Raw genomic sequence first — 15,424 nt, 5'->3', positions numbered from 1 at the left:
AACAGGACAGTGTGTTTGTATAGCCCACTGCCTCTAATAAAAGTGTGCTGATTTTGTCTTTTTTGTCCGATTTTGTACTCGAGGAACGACCCTGATGGACAAAATTGCTTTTCCACTTTGCAGGGAGAAGCCTGGTTTCCACATTCTTTCACGGTTCTATTGAGTACATGACAAGCTCTCTACTGAGATCACCCAAGGGAATCTACTCACCTTATACAGACCAAAAAGTCCCAGGTCCCGGAGTACATTCAGGGCACTGACCCTGGGTCCTGTGGTGATCTCTCCAGCTACCTGCAGGCGAATCTTTACTATCTCCAGTGGATTAGTAAAGATGACTTGAGAGCCGCCAGCCTGCAGGCAAGGGAGGAGAGACGGAAGCAGATTTCCAAATCAGAGACAGACTGCAGCGTTACCAAGAAAAATCCAGTAAAGCCTCTGCACGGCACCGCTTTACTCCTCCCTCTTCATAGGGGAATGAGAGGCCCACACTTTGGCCAATGCTAGAGGGGCTCACAGGGATGGTCCCAAACTCAGTTTCAAGAGAATCTTATGTCTGGATTTGTTTTGATTCGAAATGTCAAGAGTATTTCTCAAACCAGTCTTTCCGGGGTCAACCCAGCCATATCCAAAATGGCAAAACTAATAAACACATTTGGAAAACAAAAGTGAAGCCAGATGAGGCAGCAGGGAGCTTCCCAATGAAAGGGAAAGAGATGGTAAAAGACTGGTTGGTATCTTTTGTAAGCTGGAGGTAAAACGTGGATCTACAAGGGTCACTTTCCTTCTCTTAGCAAGGATTCATTTTAGCTCAGCCACCCGGTTCCGCTTCCTTGGATTGTAGAGCAATTAACACAACTTCGCCCCACAGAGGTGCCTAAGTCATAGGAGAAAAGTCTCCCCCCATTCAAATTCTAAAATCTATTATACCGAGCAAAACTCTTGAGACAGATACGTAGCTAAAAGGAGAGAACCTAGAAAGACACTTTCAGTATCAAGACAAAACCAGAAAAACTCTGCTGGGAAATGGATCATCTAGTTACCATGAGTAGGAAACTGGGCAAATCAAAGCTACACTCCACAATGGTAGTGAGTGACAGGAATTTGAATTTGGATAATAAGGGTGTATTCGAATCTGAAATCTGTTAACTGGGAGGGGGGAAAGAATGTGTTAACAAAAATGCTACCAATTCTTTTTTTTTTAGTTTTTTGTAAGGAAAAAATGTGTTTGTATGGGTGTGTGTATATGATATATAAAAATACATTTTTAAAGCATAAATATAGGGGCGCCTGGGTGGCTCAGTCGTTAAGTGTCTGCCTTCATCTCAGGTCATGATCTCAGGGTCCTGGGATCGAGGTCCCCCCATCAGCCTCCCTGCTCAGAGAGGAGTCTGCTTCTCCCTCTCCCTCTGTCTCCTCCTTGCTGCTCATGGCTCTGTCTCTGTCTCTCTCTCTTAAATAAATAAATAAAATCTTGTAAAAAAAATAAAACATAAATGTATCTCCACGAAGTGAAAAAATCTCATTTGTACATCTTCATCTGAACTGCAGCTGTTTATATTACACAATCATAACCATAGTCACATAATCATATTATACTATATACTTGTAACTTCACTGCAATAGCACGTCCCATGTGGAAGAGGAACTAGGAAAGGCCTCACTGGGGCCAATTCCACTGGTATAGACACACTACAAAAAATACCCTTAAAACTCATGTGCAGCATTCAATGACGCTTCAACACTCTACCTTCACCCACATTCCTGTTCATGTTTCTAAAACCCACAGTCCTTCCAGTCCTACTTCCAAGGGGTAGCAGGTCTCAGCCCATTCTCCTCAACTGCCTGCTCCAACCCTGACCCCTTACTCCTACGGACCACGCTGTCCCCAAGTGCCAACACGGACACAAGAGCCCTTTCGGCTCTGTGGGAAGCTTACTATCCGGGATTTCCCAGGGCCCTGATCCCTTTGCTGTCCACCAGGCATGGGGTGCAGCAATGTGCTGTCTCTCTCTGGGTTTCCACAATCCATACCACTGGCACACAAACCCCAGAGTGACAACTGACCCAATTTTACATGTTGATATGCCTGAGTTTCCCTCTCTTAATTTACTGCGCTGCAGGGAGAAGGAAGCATTTCAATGTTTCAATCTAAGCAAACAATACTTTCAAAAGGATTGCTGGGTGAAAAATTATGTTAAAATGATAATCCAAGTAATTGCTCCCATAGCTAGTATTAAAGACCAAACCAATTGAAAAAGTTTACTACTTCCCTGAAACCTCGTGTTTAAATAATGGTTGCGAAGACTACCTTTGGGAAAATGCACCTTATGTTCTAAACTAAAGCAGATTAAAAAAAAAAAAAAAAAAAAAGGAGAGAAACACAAATTTTGATTATAATCTCCAAACTTTGCCACCATCAGATAATGTCAAACCTGGGACGCCATTCATTAATTATGGACATCATGTTTAAACAAATACAAAGTTCTTCCATGTTTTTAATCATTAGTAAAGTACAATGTCCCACAGAGCAGGCGTACTCCAGGCAGTCATACCCCACCCCACAGCTCCTCCTCCTCTCCTCACCAGGCCCTTCGGGAAATAATTGCCAGTAGATTGAGATTTGTACTCCTTCAGCAGCTCTTCACATTTCTTTCTGAGTATACATGTAACATCTAACACATTAACTTTTGTATGCTTTGAAGATCTGTTACCCAGAATGCATACTAAGTCCTGAGGATGCAATGGACATAAGGACAAAACTAAACTTATCTGCATTTATATATACATCTGACAAGTGAGCATGTAAACAAGAAAGCAGTGACACTGTAGCAAGGCGCACATCTGTGAGTGTGTTTCACACTTATGTACTCTACTGTATTTGAAGGGAGAAAACGTCTAGCAGTTGCACAGTCTGTATATGACTTAAATATTTATATTTTTAAAAACTTTATGATAGGCCTAGGAATACGTAGGCCAATACTATCCAGAAACATTGAATAATTTTAGAAAAAATAAAGATTGTTATTTAAGTTGTCTGAAACTTTGGTAACACTTAAAGGGAAACATCCATGGCAAATACGCACTGTCCTTTTCTGAACTCTGAGATTGACCACTATCTCACACATGTTAAACTGGGGACAGTGGGATGGGGGAAGAAAATGTGCAATTAATTCAATCCCTCTAGTAAGAAATCTAGAGACATAGAACAAGGATTATGTGTTATCACATTCGTAACTGTTTCCTCTCGGAAAACAAACACAGGAAAATAGCATTTCTCTTCTATTTTAAGGCTCTACTGATGGTGAGTGATATTATTACATTAAAAACAACTTTTCACAGGGAAAAAACACAGTAAACATAATGAATATAATGAATTTCAGGAAGTATCAAATTGTGAAATAAAAATATGGTAACTTTTCAATGGAAAAAAGTATCTGTATTTTTACAAATATGCTAATTATGTTTGCTGTTCTACAAATATGCAAATATGTTTGCTACTTTAAAGAGCAACAAAGTTAAACAAAAAAATGTAAATGCCCAATACGGAAATAGTTAAGTAGAAACAATTATAAGCTCTTAAGCAATAAGATCTGGTAATAAAATTATGCCAAGTAACATAAACCAAACATAAAACATAGGTATGCACTGATCAAAATTAGTTTGTCAAAATTAGAATGGCTGAGGCATGAAAATATTGGTTGCCTTCTGGAAAGAGAAATGAGTACCTGAAAGAATTTTTAAAGCATACCCTATTGTTCCTTTTAAATTCTGAATCATGAAATGTATTAAGTACTCAAAAACACCAACCAAAAAACAAGAAACAGAACTGGTCTTAGAAACAATGGCTTCCTTTATAGACTAGGTCCTCTCTCACATTCTTCCCCATTATAAATTTGGTATTTATATACATTAAATGCATTTTAAAAACTAGTTAGCACTAGTTACCTGCGGATCCAAAACTTTAAACAGGCTTATCCATCTATGTAGATATGAACATCAAAAAAGTCTAAGCAATTATTGCTAGTGATCTGAAATAACAAAGATATCTAAAATTTCAAATTACATCATGATGATACACAGTTCTATACTCTTAGTGGACTTGGTCTAATTTGACATCCTGATGCTTACATTAGATAACACCATTCCATGCAGCACATTCGGTGACTTTTTCCCCCTTACCGAATTACCAAAATTAGCTCCGAAACTTCTAATGGTGAAATTTCCCTCTTCAAATCTGCTGCTTATTCTTATAAAGAGAGGCAAACATTAATATTAAAACTTTCAGAGGCTTTCATTTTTCATTACCAAGTTGTTTTGTTGTTCTAGAAATGAATTACAAATGACACAAAAAAAGAGAATAAATCTCATTTTGAATGAAGGTTATCTATATATAACAGAAATGGAAAGAATGTAAACACTTCCATTTAATCTTGTGTCACATAATTATTTTTTTAATGAGAAAATAAACCAACTCAAGTGGGCAGTACAAATTAGGAGGAAAAAGTATGTAATATTGAGATGTCACCAGGCCTCTGATGTGCCTGAGGCCAAGGGGTTGCACACAGGATTAGGCCTGTTCAACCTCCTGCCCTTAAAATCCTACCCCAGGGGCAGAGTCCACAAAGAGGCAGGCGACCTGGCCCTGCTTGTGCCCAGTCTCCTGTTTACTTTCTTCTTTGATCTGTTTTCTCCTGTCGTTTGGAACTATTTCCCTCCTACTACAATCTGAACAATTCATTATAGTCTTCCCTTACAGAGATTGATGAAAATCTAACTTCAACTTAAGGCCACACCAGGAACTTGAACAGATGTACAAAATATGTGCATTTAAAATAACCAAGCTAATAAAAGCCACAGAATTAGCTGTCACTAGGACTGACTCAAGAAGAATAGGAACAGTGACTGTCTCACATGCCATCAACCAAGCATTCTTAGATATTTTATAAAGCAATGGGAAATGCAATGGTTCTTTCTAAAATAGCCTAGGTCCATGATAACTTAAAAGGAGTAAGTTGCAATTTGCTCACTGCTGAGTCACTGATATATGCCAGGGTGTTAGGATATGGATAGATAAAACTACACATAGCCCTAACTAGGGTAAAGGAAGAGTCAAAACCTCTGTGTACCTATCATGAGCCACTCAGACATAAATATATATAGACTCTGAACTTGTTCACATATGTATATGTGCTCACACAAGTATGCAAGCATCAAGTTGGGGAGCACACTGATTCCTGGGACGGCAGGTGGAGATACCATTTCCAACAACTCTTTGGAGTTATGCAAACTCAGTTTGCTGAGGAAGACACAGCATAAGGGCTGGTCAGCTACAAATCATGGCCCTAGGATTAGTAAATGCTCCAACTAACAAGTGGACCTCTTGCTGCATCTATGGGTGTGGACACCCATAGGCCGAAGGGAGGAAGCATGGAAGAGTAGAAAGATTCTAGGTTTGTTGATCTATACTGCCATTAACTTTGTAACCTTGGATAGGTCATAACCTTCCCAGTCCTTGGTTTCCTAATATGACAATAGGGATCCCAACAACTGCCCCCATATACCTCGCAGAGCTCTTGTGCACTAATGTGGAAGCACTGTGCAGACGGAAGGGAAGGGATGTATTCTTCAGGAGCTATGTTCACACAGGGCTAAGAACATCTGCAACATGATGAGATGACACTAGCCTTTTGCTGAGCAATAAATCTGTTCTGAGTCAAAAGACTTCTACCCATTCAGAAGTATACACTCTGAAAGAGGTAATGTGATCAGGCAGGTATGTGCTCTGGTTAGAGTTTAACATAAAAATAGGTACTTACCAATGGGACATTTTTAAAAATACATATAGATCAGTCCATTTAGGCTAATTAACTTTCTGCTTTTTTGACTTGGAAAGACATTAAATTTTTTTCCTGTTTAAGTATATAGGTAGTCTAAGAAACTCTACATAATCCTTTCTTTGAAAAAACCACCACAGAGGGGGCAGGTCAACATGGTATAGAAAAACCCAGAACACACCAAATCTACACCTACATATAGAACAATTTTCTCTGAAAAAGACGTGAAAACTAACTCAACAGCTCCTCCACAACCACGGATAAAAAGACCACAATGAGACAGGTAAAACAGGCAGAGATGCAGTATGGCCAAAAACCCCACTCATGCGGGATATGACCCACAAGCAAGAGTGATCTCACAAATACAGAGAACATCCGTGAGGAGCAACAGGTTCGAGTTCTACATCAGGCACCCCAACTCTTGGGGACTGTACCAGAGAGACAAGTCCCCAGAATATCTGGCTTTAAAGACCAAGAGATCCAAAGAGCTGAAGGAAACGGAGACTCCCCGCTTGAAGGGTTCATGCACACACTCACGCTATGACCCAGCGCAAAAGCGGCAGGTTAGAGGGCACCTACGCCACATGTGACAGAGATCCACTGGCTAGACATACGGCATCTGCAGGAAGGAGAGGGGCCTGCTGGAACCCTCTCTGAGGATGAGGGTGCTGACAGGTGCAATTCTGCACTCTTCTTCTGCCTGGGTGGTGCTGGCACTGGTAGGCATCATTTTTGTACTCTTCCTCTCCTTGCCCCAACCCTGCACTCTCCCGGAGCCTCGCTCCGCTAAACCCAGTGGGCAAGCTTACCCCAGCCCTGCCCTCTCCTGTGACTCCAGCCCTGCTAACCCTGGCAGGTGAGCTTACCCTGGCCCAGCACTTTCATGAGGCCCTCCCAAAGCAAGTGGGTGCATGCAGTCCACACAGGGGATACCCCTTGAGCATCTGTAGTCACGGGACTGGCATTTCTGGGGCCCATGGGACTGAAACAATTGGAGAGACAGTTCTTAACAGGCTACCACCCCCAGGGTACACAGGCAACAGACAGAAACACACCCCCATCTTCCTGTGAGCATTTCTTCAAGACTGGGAGAGACAGCTGTTTTGCCTAATATAGAAAAACAAACAGAGTCAAGCTGAGGAAATAGGAATGTGTTCCAAATGAAAGAACAAGACAAAATCCCAGGAAAAAAAAAATCTCAATGAAATGGAGAGAAGTCATTTACCTGATAAAAAGTTCAAAGTAATGGTCATAAAGATGCTTACCAATCTTGAGAGAAGAATGGATGAATAAACAGAACTTCAATAAGGGGACATATAATGTAAGAAAGTACAAAAAAGAAGAGCTGAAAAATGCAATAACTGAACTGAAAAATATACTAAATGGATTCAACAGCAGACCAGATGAAAGAGAAGAGAGGCTCAGTGACCTGGAAGACAGGGCAGTAGAACTCACCCAGAGTGACAAAAAAGAATTGCTGTAGGTCTACAAATAGAAAAGTGACCACATTCTGCATAAATCACAAGATGGAAAAACTCACCTCAAAAAGGAGAACAAGAGGCAGTACTGACTGCCAGGGACCTAATCAGTATGGATATAAGATGTCAGAATTAGAGTTCAGAATAATGATTATGAAATACTAGCTGGGCTTGAAAACAGCAGAGAAGACACTAGAGAATCACTTTCTGGAGAAATAAAAGAATTAGAACCGAATCAAGTTAAAATCAAAAAGGCTATTAATGACATGCAATAAAAATGGAGGCCCTGACTGCTAGGATAAATGAGGCAGAAGAGAAAATTAGTGATACAGAAGACCAAATGATGAAGAATAAAGAAGCTGAGAAAAACGGGATAAACAACTACTGGCAAGGCTGTCATTCAAAATAAAAGGAGAGATAAAAAGCTTCCAGGACAAAAAGAAACTAAAAGGATTTGTGATCACTAAACCAGCCCTGCAAGAAATAATAAAGGGGATCTTGTAAGCGAAGAGAGAACCCAAAAGTAATATAGACCAGAAAGGAACAGAGACAATATACAGAAACAGTGACTTTACAGGTAATACAGTGGCATTAAATTCCTATCTTTCAATAGTTAACTCTGAATGTAAATGGGCTAAATGCCTCTATCAAAAGACACAGGGTATCACATTGGATAAAAAAAGCAAGACCCATTGATATACTGTCTGCATTTTATTTTTCTTAAAGATTTTATTTATTTAACAGAGAGTGCACAAGCAGGGGGAGCGGCAGGCAGAGGGAGAAGCAGACTCTCCGCTGAGCAAGGAGCCCGATGAGAGACTTGATCCCAGGACCCTGGGATCATGACCCGAGCCAAAAGCAGACACTTAACCTACTGAGGCACTGAGGCATCCCTGAAAGAGACTCATTTTAGACCCAAAGACACCACCAGATTGAAAGTGAGGGGGTGGAAAACTATTTATGTTAATGGACATCAAAAGATAGCTGGGGTGGCGGGGCGCCTGGGTGGCTCAGTTGGTTAAGCGACTGCCTTTGGCTCAGGTCATGATCCCAGAGTCCCTGGATCGGGTCCCGCATCGGGCTCCCTGCTCGGCAGGGAGTCTGCTTCTTCCTCTGACCCTCCCCCCTCTCATGTGCTCTCTCTCTCTCTCATTCTCTCTCTCTCAAATAAATAAAATCTTTAAAAAAAAAAAAAAAGATAGCTGGGGTGGCAATTCTTATATCAAAAAAATTGGATTTTAAACCAAACACTGTAATAAGAGATGAGGAAGGACACTATATCATTAATTAAAGGGTCCATCCAACAAGAAGACCTAACAATTTGAAATATTTATGCCCCTAACATGGGAGCAGCCAATTATATAAACCAATTAATAACAAAATTAAAGAAACACATTCAAAATAATACAGTAATAATAGGGGACTTTAACACCCCACTCACTGCAATGGACAGATCACTTAAGCAGAAGATCAACAAGGAAACAAGGAATTTGAATGACACACTGGACCAGATGGACTTCACAGATATAATCAGAGCATTCCATCCTAAAGCAACAGAATACACATCCTTCTCATGTGCACATGGAACATTCTTCAGAAGAGATCACATACAGTGTCACAAATCAGGTCTAAACCAGTACCAAAAGATTGGGATCATTCTCTGCATATTTTCAGACACAGTGCTTTGAAACTGGAACTCAATCACAAGAGGAAATTTGGAAAGAACTGAAATACATGGAGGCTAAAGAGCATCCTACTAAAGAATGAATGGGTCAACCAAGAAATTAAAGAAGAATTAAATTCATGGAAACAAATGAAAATGAAGACACAACTGTTCAAAATCTTTGGTGGTCCTAAGAGGGAAGTATATAGCAATACAAACCTTTCTCAAGAAACAAGAAAGGTCTCAAATACACAAACTAACCTTACACCTAAAGGAGCTAGAGAAAGGACAGCAAAGAAAGCCTAAACCCAGCAGGAGACAAGAATTAATAAAGATTAGAGCAGAAATCAATGAATTAGAAACCAGAAACACAGTAGATCAGAAACTAGGAGCTGGTTCTTTGAAAGAATTAAGATTGATAACCCCTGGCCAGACTTATCAAAAAGAAAAGAAAAAGGACCCAAATAAATAAAAGTCATGAATGAAAGAGGAGAGATCACAACCAACACCAAAGAAATACAAACAATTATAAGAACATATGATGAACAACTATATGCCAACAAATTAGGCAATCTAGAAGAAATGGATGCATTCCTAGAAGGTATAAACTACAAAACTGAAACAGGAAGAAACAGAAAACCTGAACAGACCCATAACCAGCAAGGAAATTGAAGCAGTCATCAAAAATCTCTCAACAAACAAGAGTCCAGGGCTGGACGGCTTCCCAGGGGAATTCTATCAAACATTTAAAGAAGAATTAATACCTATTCTTCTGAAGCTGTTTCAAAATATAGAAATGGGGGGCGCCTGGGTGGCTCAGTCGTTAAGCGTCAGCCTTCGGCTCAGGACATGATCCCAGGGTCCTGGGAATCAAGCCCTGCATCGGGCTCCCTGCTCAACGGGAAGCCCGCTTTTCCCTCTCCCACTCCCCTTGCTTGTGTTCCTTCTCTCGCTTTGTCTCTTTCTGTCAAATAAATAAATAAAATCTTTAAAAAAAAAAAAATGGAAGGAAAACTTCCAAACTCTTTCTATGACGCCAGCATTACCTTGATCTCAAAACCAGACAAAGACCCCACCAGAAAGGAGAATTACAGACCAATATCACTGATGAACATGGTTGCAAAAATTCTCACCAAAATACTAACCAATAGGATCACACAGTACATTAAAAGGATTATTCACCACCACCGAGTGGGATTTATTCCTGGGCTGCAAGGGTGATTCAACATCCACAAATCAATCAATGTGATATATTACATTAATAAAAGAAAGGACAAGAACCATATGATCTTCTCAACAGATGCAGAAAGAGCATTTGACAAAGTACAGCACCCTTTCTTCATTAAAATGATTCACAGTGTAGGGATAGAGGGAACATACCTCAATATCATAAAAGCCATCTATGTAAAGCCCACAGCAAATATCATTCTCAATGGGGAAAAACTGAGAGCTTTTCCCCTAAGGTCAGAAACACAGCAGGGATGTCCTCTATCACCACTGCTGTTCAACATAGTAGTAGAAGTCCTAGCCTCAGCAAACAGACAACAAAAAGAAATAAAAAGCATCCAAATTGGCAAAGTGGTCAAACTCACTCTTTGCAGAGGATGTGATAGTCTATGTGGAAAACCCAAAAGACTTCACCCCAAAATTACTAGAACTCATACAACAATCAGCAAAGTAGCAGGATATAAAATCAATGCACAGAAGTCAGTTGCATTTCTATACACTAACGATACAGAAGAAAGAGAAATTAAGGAGTCGATCCCATTTACAATTGCACCCAAAACCATAAGACATCTAGGTAAACCTAGCCAAAAACGCAAAGGATCTATACTCAGAAAACTAGAAAACACTCGAAAGAAATTGAGGAAGACACAAAGAAATGGAAAAACATTCCATGCTCATGGATTGGAAGAACAAATATTGTTAAAATGTCTATGCTACCTAGAGCAATCTACACATTCAACGCAATCCCTATCAAAATACCATCAACTTTTTTCAAAGAAATGGAACAAATAATCCTAAAATTTGTATGGAATCAGAAAAGACCCAAATAGCCAAAGGAATGTTGAAAAAGAAAAGCTGGTGGCATCACAATTCTGGACTTCAAACTCTATTACAAAGCTGTAATCATCAAGACAGTATGGTACTGGCACAAAAACAGACACACAGATCAATGGAACAGAACAGAGAGCCCAGAAATGGACCCTCAACTCTATGGTCAACTAATCTTCAACAAAGCAGGAAAGAATGTCCAATGGAAAAAAGACAGCCTCTTCAACAAATGGTGTTGGGAAAATTGGACAGTCACGTGCAGAAGAATGAAACTGGACCATTTCCTTAAACCATACACAAAAATGGACTCCAAATGGATGAAAGACCTAAATGTGAGACAGGAATCCATCAAAATCTTAGAGGAGAAAACAGGCAGCAACCTCTTCAACCTCAGGCACAGCAACTTCTTGCTAGACACATCTCCAAAGGCAAGGGAAACAAAGGCAAAAATGAACTATTGGGACTTCATCAAGATAAAAAGCTTTTGCACAGCAAAAGAAACAGTCAACAAAACCAAAAGACAACCGACGGAATGGGAGAAGATATTTGCAAATGACATATCAGATAAAGGGCTAGTATCCAAAATCTGTAAAGAACTTCTCCAAAGAAGACATCCAAATGGCCAACAGACACATGAAAAAATACTCAACATCACTCAGCATCAGGGAAATACAAATCAAAACCTCAGTGGGATACCACCTCATACCAGTCAGAATGGCTAAAATTAACAAGTCAGGAAATGACAGATGTTGGCGAGGATGCGGAGAAAGGGAAACCCTCCTACACTGTTGGTGGGAATGCAAGCTGGTGCACCTCTCTGGAAAACAGTATGGAGGTTCCTCAAAAAGTTGAAAATAGAGCTACCCTACGACCTAGCAATTGCACTACTGGGTATTTACCCCAAAGATACAAATGTAGTGAACCAAAGGGGCACCTGCACCCCAATGTTTATAATAGCAATGTCCACAATAGCCAAACTATGGAAAGAGCCCAGATGTCCACTGACAAATGAATGGATAAAGAAGATGTGGTATACATATATACAATGGAATATTACTCAGTCATCAAAAAAGGTGAAATCTTGCCATTTGCAATGACGTGGATAGAACTAGAGCGTATTAGGCTAAACGAAATAAGTCAGTCAGAGAAAGACAATTATCATATGATCTCACTGATATGTGGAATTTAAGAAACAAAACAGAGGATCATAGGGGAAGAGAGGAAAAAATAAAACAAGATGAAAGCAGAGAGGGAGACAAACCATAAGACACTCTTAATCATAGGAAACAAACTGAGGGTTGCTAGGAGGGAAGGGGGGAGAGGGATGGGGTAACTGGGTGATGGACATTAAGGAGGACATGTGATGTAATGAGCACTGGGTATTATATAAGACTGATGAATCACAGACCTCTATCTCTGAAACCAATAATATATTATTATATGTTAATTAATTGAATTTAAATTTTAAAAAATAATAAATAATAAAAATTGCTTTAACTGTTCTAAAAAAAAAGGCAGGTATTACATAATAATAAAAGTCATTCCAGCAAGAATATATAACATTTGTAAATATTTATGCACTCAACAGAGGAGCACCTAAACATATAAAGGGAATATTAACAGACCTATAGGGAAAAATCGACAGCAATACAGTAATAGTAGGGGACTTTAATACCCCACTTACATCAATGGATAGATCATCTAGATAGAAAATCAATATGGAAAAATTAGACTTAAAGGATACATTAGACCAGAGGGACTTAACACATACAAAACATTCCACCAAAAAGCAGAATACACATTCTTTACAAGTATACACAGAACGTTCTCCAGTATAGATCACATGTTAGGCCACAAAACAAGTCTCAATAAATTTAAGACTGAAATCGTATTAAGCATTTTTCAGACCACAATAGTACAAAACTGGAAATCAATCACAAAAAGAAAATAAAAATAAAAATCACAAATATGTGGAGATTTAACAACATGCTACTGAACAACTAATGGGTCAACAAAGAAATCAAAGAAAAAATTAAAAAATACCTTGAGACAAATGAAAATACAACACAACAAAACTATGAAATGCAGCAAAAGCAGATGTAAGAGGGAAGTTCATAGTGATATAGACCTACCTCAAAAAACAAAAATAATCTCAAATAAACAATCTAACTTTACACCTAAAGGAACTAGAAAAGAAAAACAAAGGAAGCCCAAAGTAAGTCAGTAGAAGGAAGGAAATAATAAGGATCAGGGCAGAAATAAAGGAGACTAAAAAGAAAATAGGAAAGATCAATGAAACTAACAGCTGGTTCTTTGAAAAGATAAACAAAACTGATAAACCTTTAGCTACACTAAGAAAAAAAGAGGGTTCAAATAAATAAAATCAGAAATGAAAGAGGGGAAGTTATAAGCCATACCAAAGAAATACAAAGGATTATAAGGGGCTACTACGAGGGGCGCCTGGGTGGCTCAGTCCGTTAAGAATCTGCCTCCAGCTCAGGTCCTGATTTCAGGGTCCTGGGATTGAGTCCCACATGGGGTTCCCTGTGCAGCGGGGAGCCTGCTTCTCCCTCTGCCTGCCACTCCCCCTGCTTGTGCTGTCAAATAAATAAAATTAAAAAAAAAAAAAGAGGCTACTACGAAAAATTATATGCTGACAAACTGGACAACCTAGAAAAAATGGATAAATTCCTAGAAACATAAAACCTTCAGTCTTCCAAGACTGACTAATGGAAAATCCGAATAGACTGATTACTGAGAAGGAGACTAAATCAGTAATCAAAAACCTCCCAACAAACAAAAGTCCAGAACCAGATGGCTTTACTGGTGAATCCTATGAAACATTTAAAGAAGAGTTAATACCTATCGTTCTCAAACTCTCCCAAAAATTGAAGAGGAGGGAATGCTTCCAAACTCATTTTATGAGGCCAGCATTATCCTGATACCAAACACCAAACAAGAACACCACAAAAAAAGAAAATGACAGACCCAAATCCCTGATGAACACAGATGCAAAAATCCTCAACAAAATATTAGTAAACCAAATTCAAAAATACATTAAGAACATCATACACCATGATCAAGTGGGATTTATTCCAGGATGTAAGGATGGTTGAACATCTGCAAATCAGTCATTGTGATACACCACATCAACAAAATGAAAGCTAAAAATCACATGATCATCTCAATAGATGCAGAAAAAGCATCTGGCAAAATTCAGCATCCATTTAATGACAAGCTCACAACTAACATCACACTCAATGGTGAAAAACTGGAAGCATAAATCTCTAAGTTCAGGAAGAAGAGAAGGATGCTTGCTTTCACCACTTTTATTCAACATAGAAATAAAAATTTTAGCCAGAGCAATTCAGCAAGGAAAAGGAACAAAAGGCATCCAAATTGGAAAGGAAAGAGTAAAACTCATTATTTGCAAATGACATGATTTTATATACATAAAATCCAAAAGACCTCCAAAAAACTGAATAAACAAATACAGTAAAGTTGCAGGATACAAAGTCAACATACAAAAAGCTGTTGTGTTTTTCTACACTGACAATGAACTGTCAGAAAGAGAAATTACGAAAACAACTCCATTTACAATTGCATCAAAATGAATAAAATACCTAGGAATAAATTTAAGGTGGTAAAAACCTGTACATAAAAAACTACATTGATAAAAGAAATGGAAGAAGACCCAAATAAATGGGAAGATGTTCTGTGCTCATGGACTAGAAGAATTAATATTGCTAAAAAGTCTGTATTACCCAAAGCAATCTATAGATTCAATGCAATCCCTATCAAAATCCCATGGCATTTTCACAGAAATAGAGCAAAGAACCCTAAAATTTATATGAAACCACAAACGATCTTGAGTAGTCAAAGCAATCTTGAGAATGAAGGACAAAGCTGGAGACATTATGCTCACTGATTTCAAGCTATATTTAAAAATGATAGTAATCAAAGCAGTATGGTTTTGGCATAAAAACATATAGATCAATGGAACAAAAAAAGAGTCCAGAAATAAACTCATGCATCTATAGTCAATTACTTTACAACAAAGGAAGCAAGCACATACAATGGGGAAAGGACAGTCTCCTCAATAAATGGTGTTGGGAAAACTGCACAGCCACATGCAAAAGAATGAAACTGTACCACTATCTTACCCCACACACAAAATTAACTAAAAATGTATTAAAAACCTGAATATAAGAGCAGAAACTATAAAAATCCTAGAAGAAAATGTAGGTGGTAAATGGGCAGAAGACATGAACAGACATTTTTCCAAAGAAGACATCCAAATGGCCAACAGACACATGAAAAAGTGCTCAATATCGCTCGGCATCAGGGAAATACAAATCAAAACCTCAATGAGATACCACCTCACACCAGTCAGA

The 15,424-nt window shown here is 38.9% G+C and overlaps 2 protein-coding genes and 1 long non-coding RNA gene across 6 annotated transcripts in view; 1 reads left to right on the top strand and 2 right to left on the bottom strand.

Annotated features, from left to right (window-relative positions):
• Positions 1-15,424, bottom strand: part of SLC25A12 (solute carrier family 25 member 12) — a 197,543-nt gene that overhangs the window by 7,282 nt on the left and 174,837 nt on the right. For all 4 annotated transcript variants that reach the window (XM_031026492.2, XM_081814184.1, XM_006731791.3 and 1 more), the window contains one exon: positions 211-351. In XM_031026492.2, coding sequence (XP_030882352.1) covers positions 211-351 — 141 coding nt within the window. The remainder of the gene's footprint in view (positions 1-210; positions 352-15,424) is intronic.
• The window catches only part of DCAF17 (DDB1 and CUL4 associated factor 17), a 318,055-nt gene that overhangs the window by 284,225 nt on the left and 18,406 nt on the right, over positions 1-15,424 (top strand). The window lies entirely within an intron of this gene.
• Positions 529-15,418, bottom strand: LOC145720529 (uncharacterized). The gene is made up of 2 exons (XR_014143560.1): positions 10,763-15,418; positions 529-9,999 (listed from the first exon to the last, which is right to left on the bottom strand). It is a non-coding gene; the product is annotated as an uncharacterized LOC145720529 (long non-coding RNA).

This window comes from Leptonychotes weddellii, chromosome 3, assembly GCF_054177405.1.
Source record: "Leptonychotes weddellii isolate Sample4059 chromosome 3, ASM5417740v2, whole genome shotgun sequence".
Taxonomy (NCBI): domain Eukaryota; kingdom Metazoa; phylum Chordata; class Mammalia; order Carnivora; family Phocidae; genus Leptonychotes; species Leptonychotes weddellii.
Note: the sequence above shows the minus strand (reverse complement) of the source record. Positions and strands in the feature narration are given on the sequence as shown.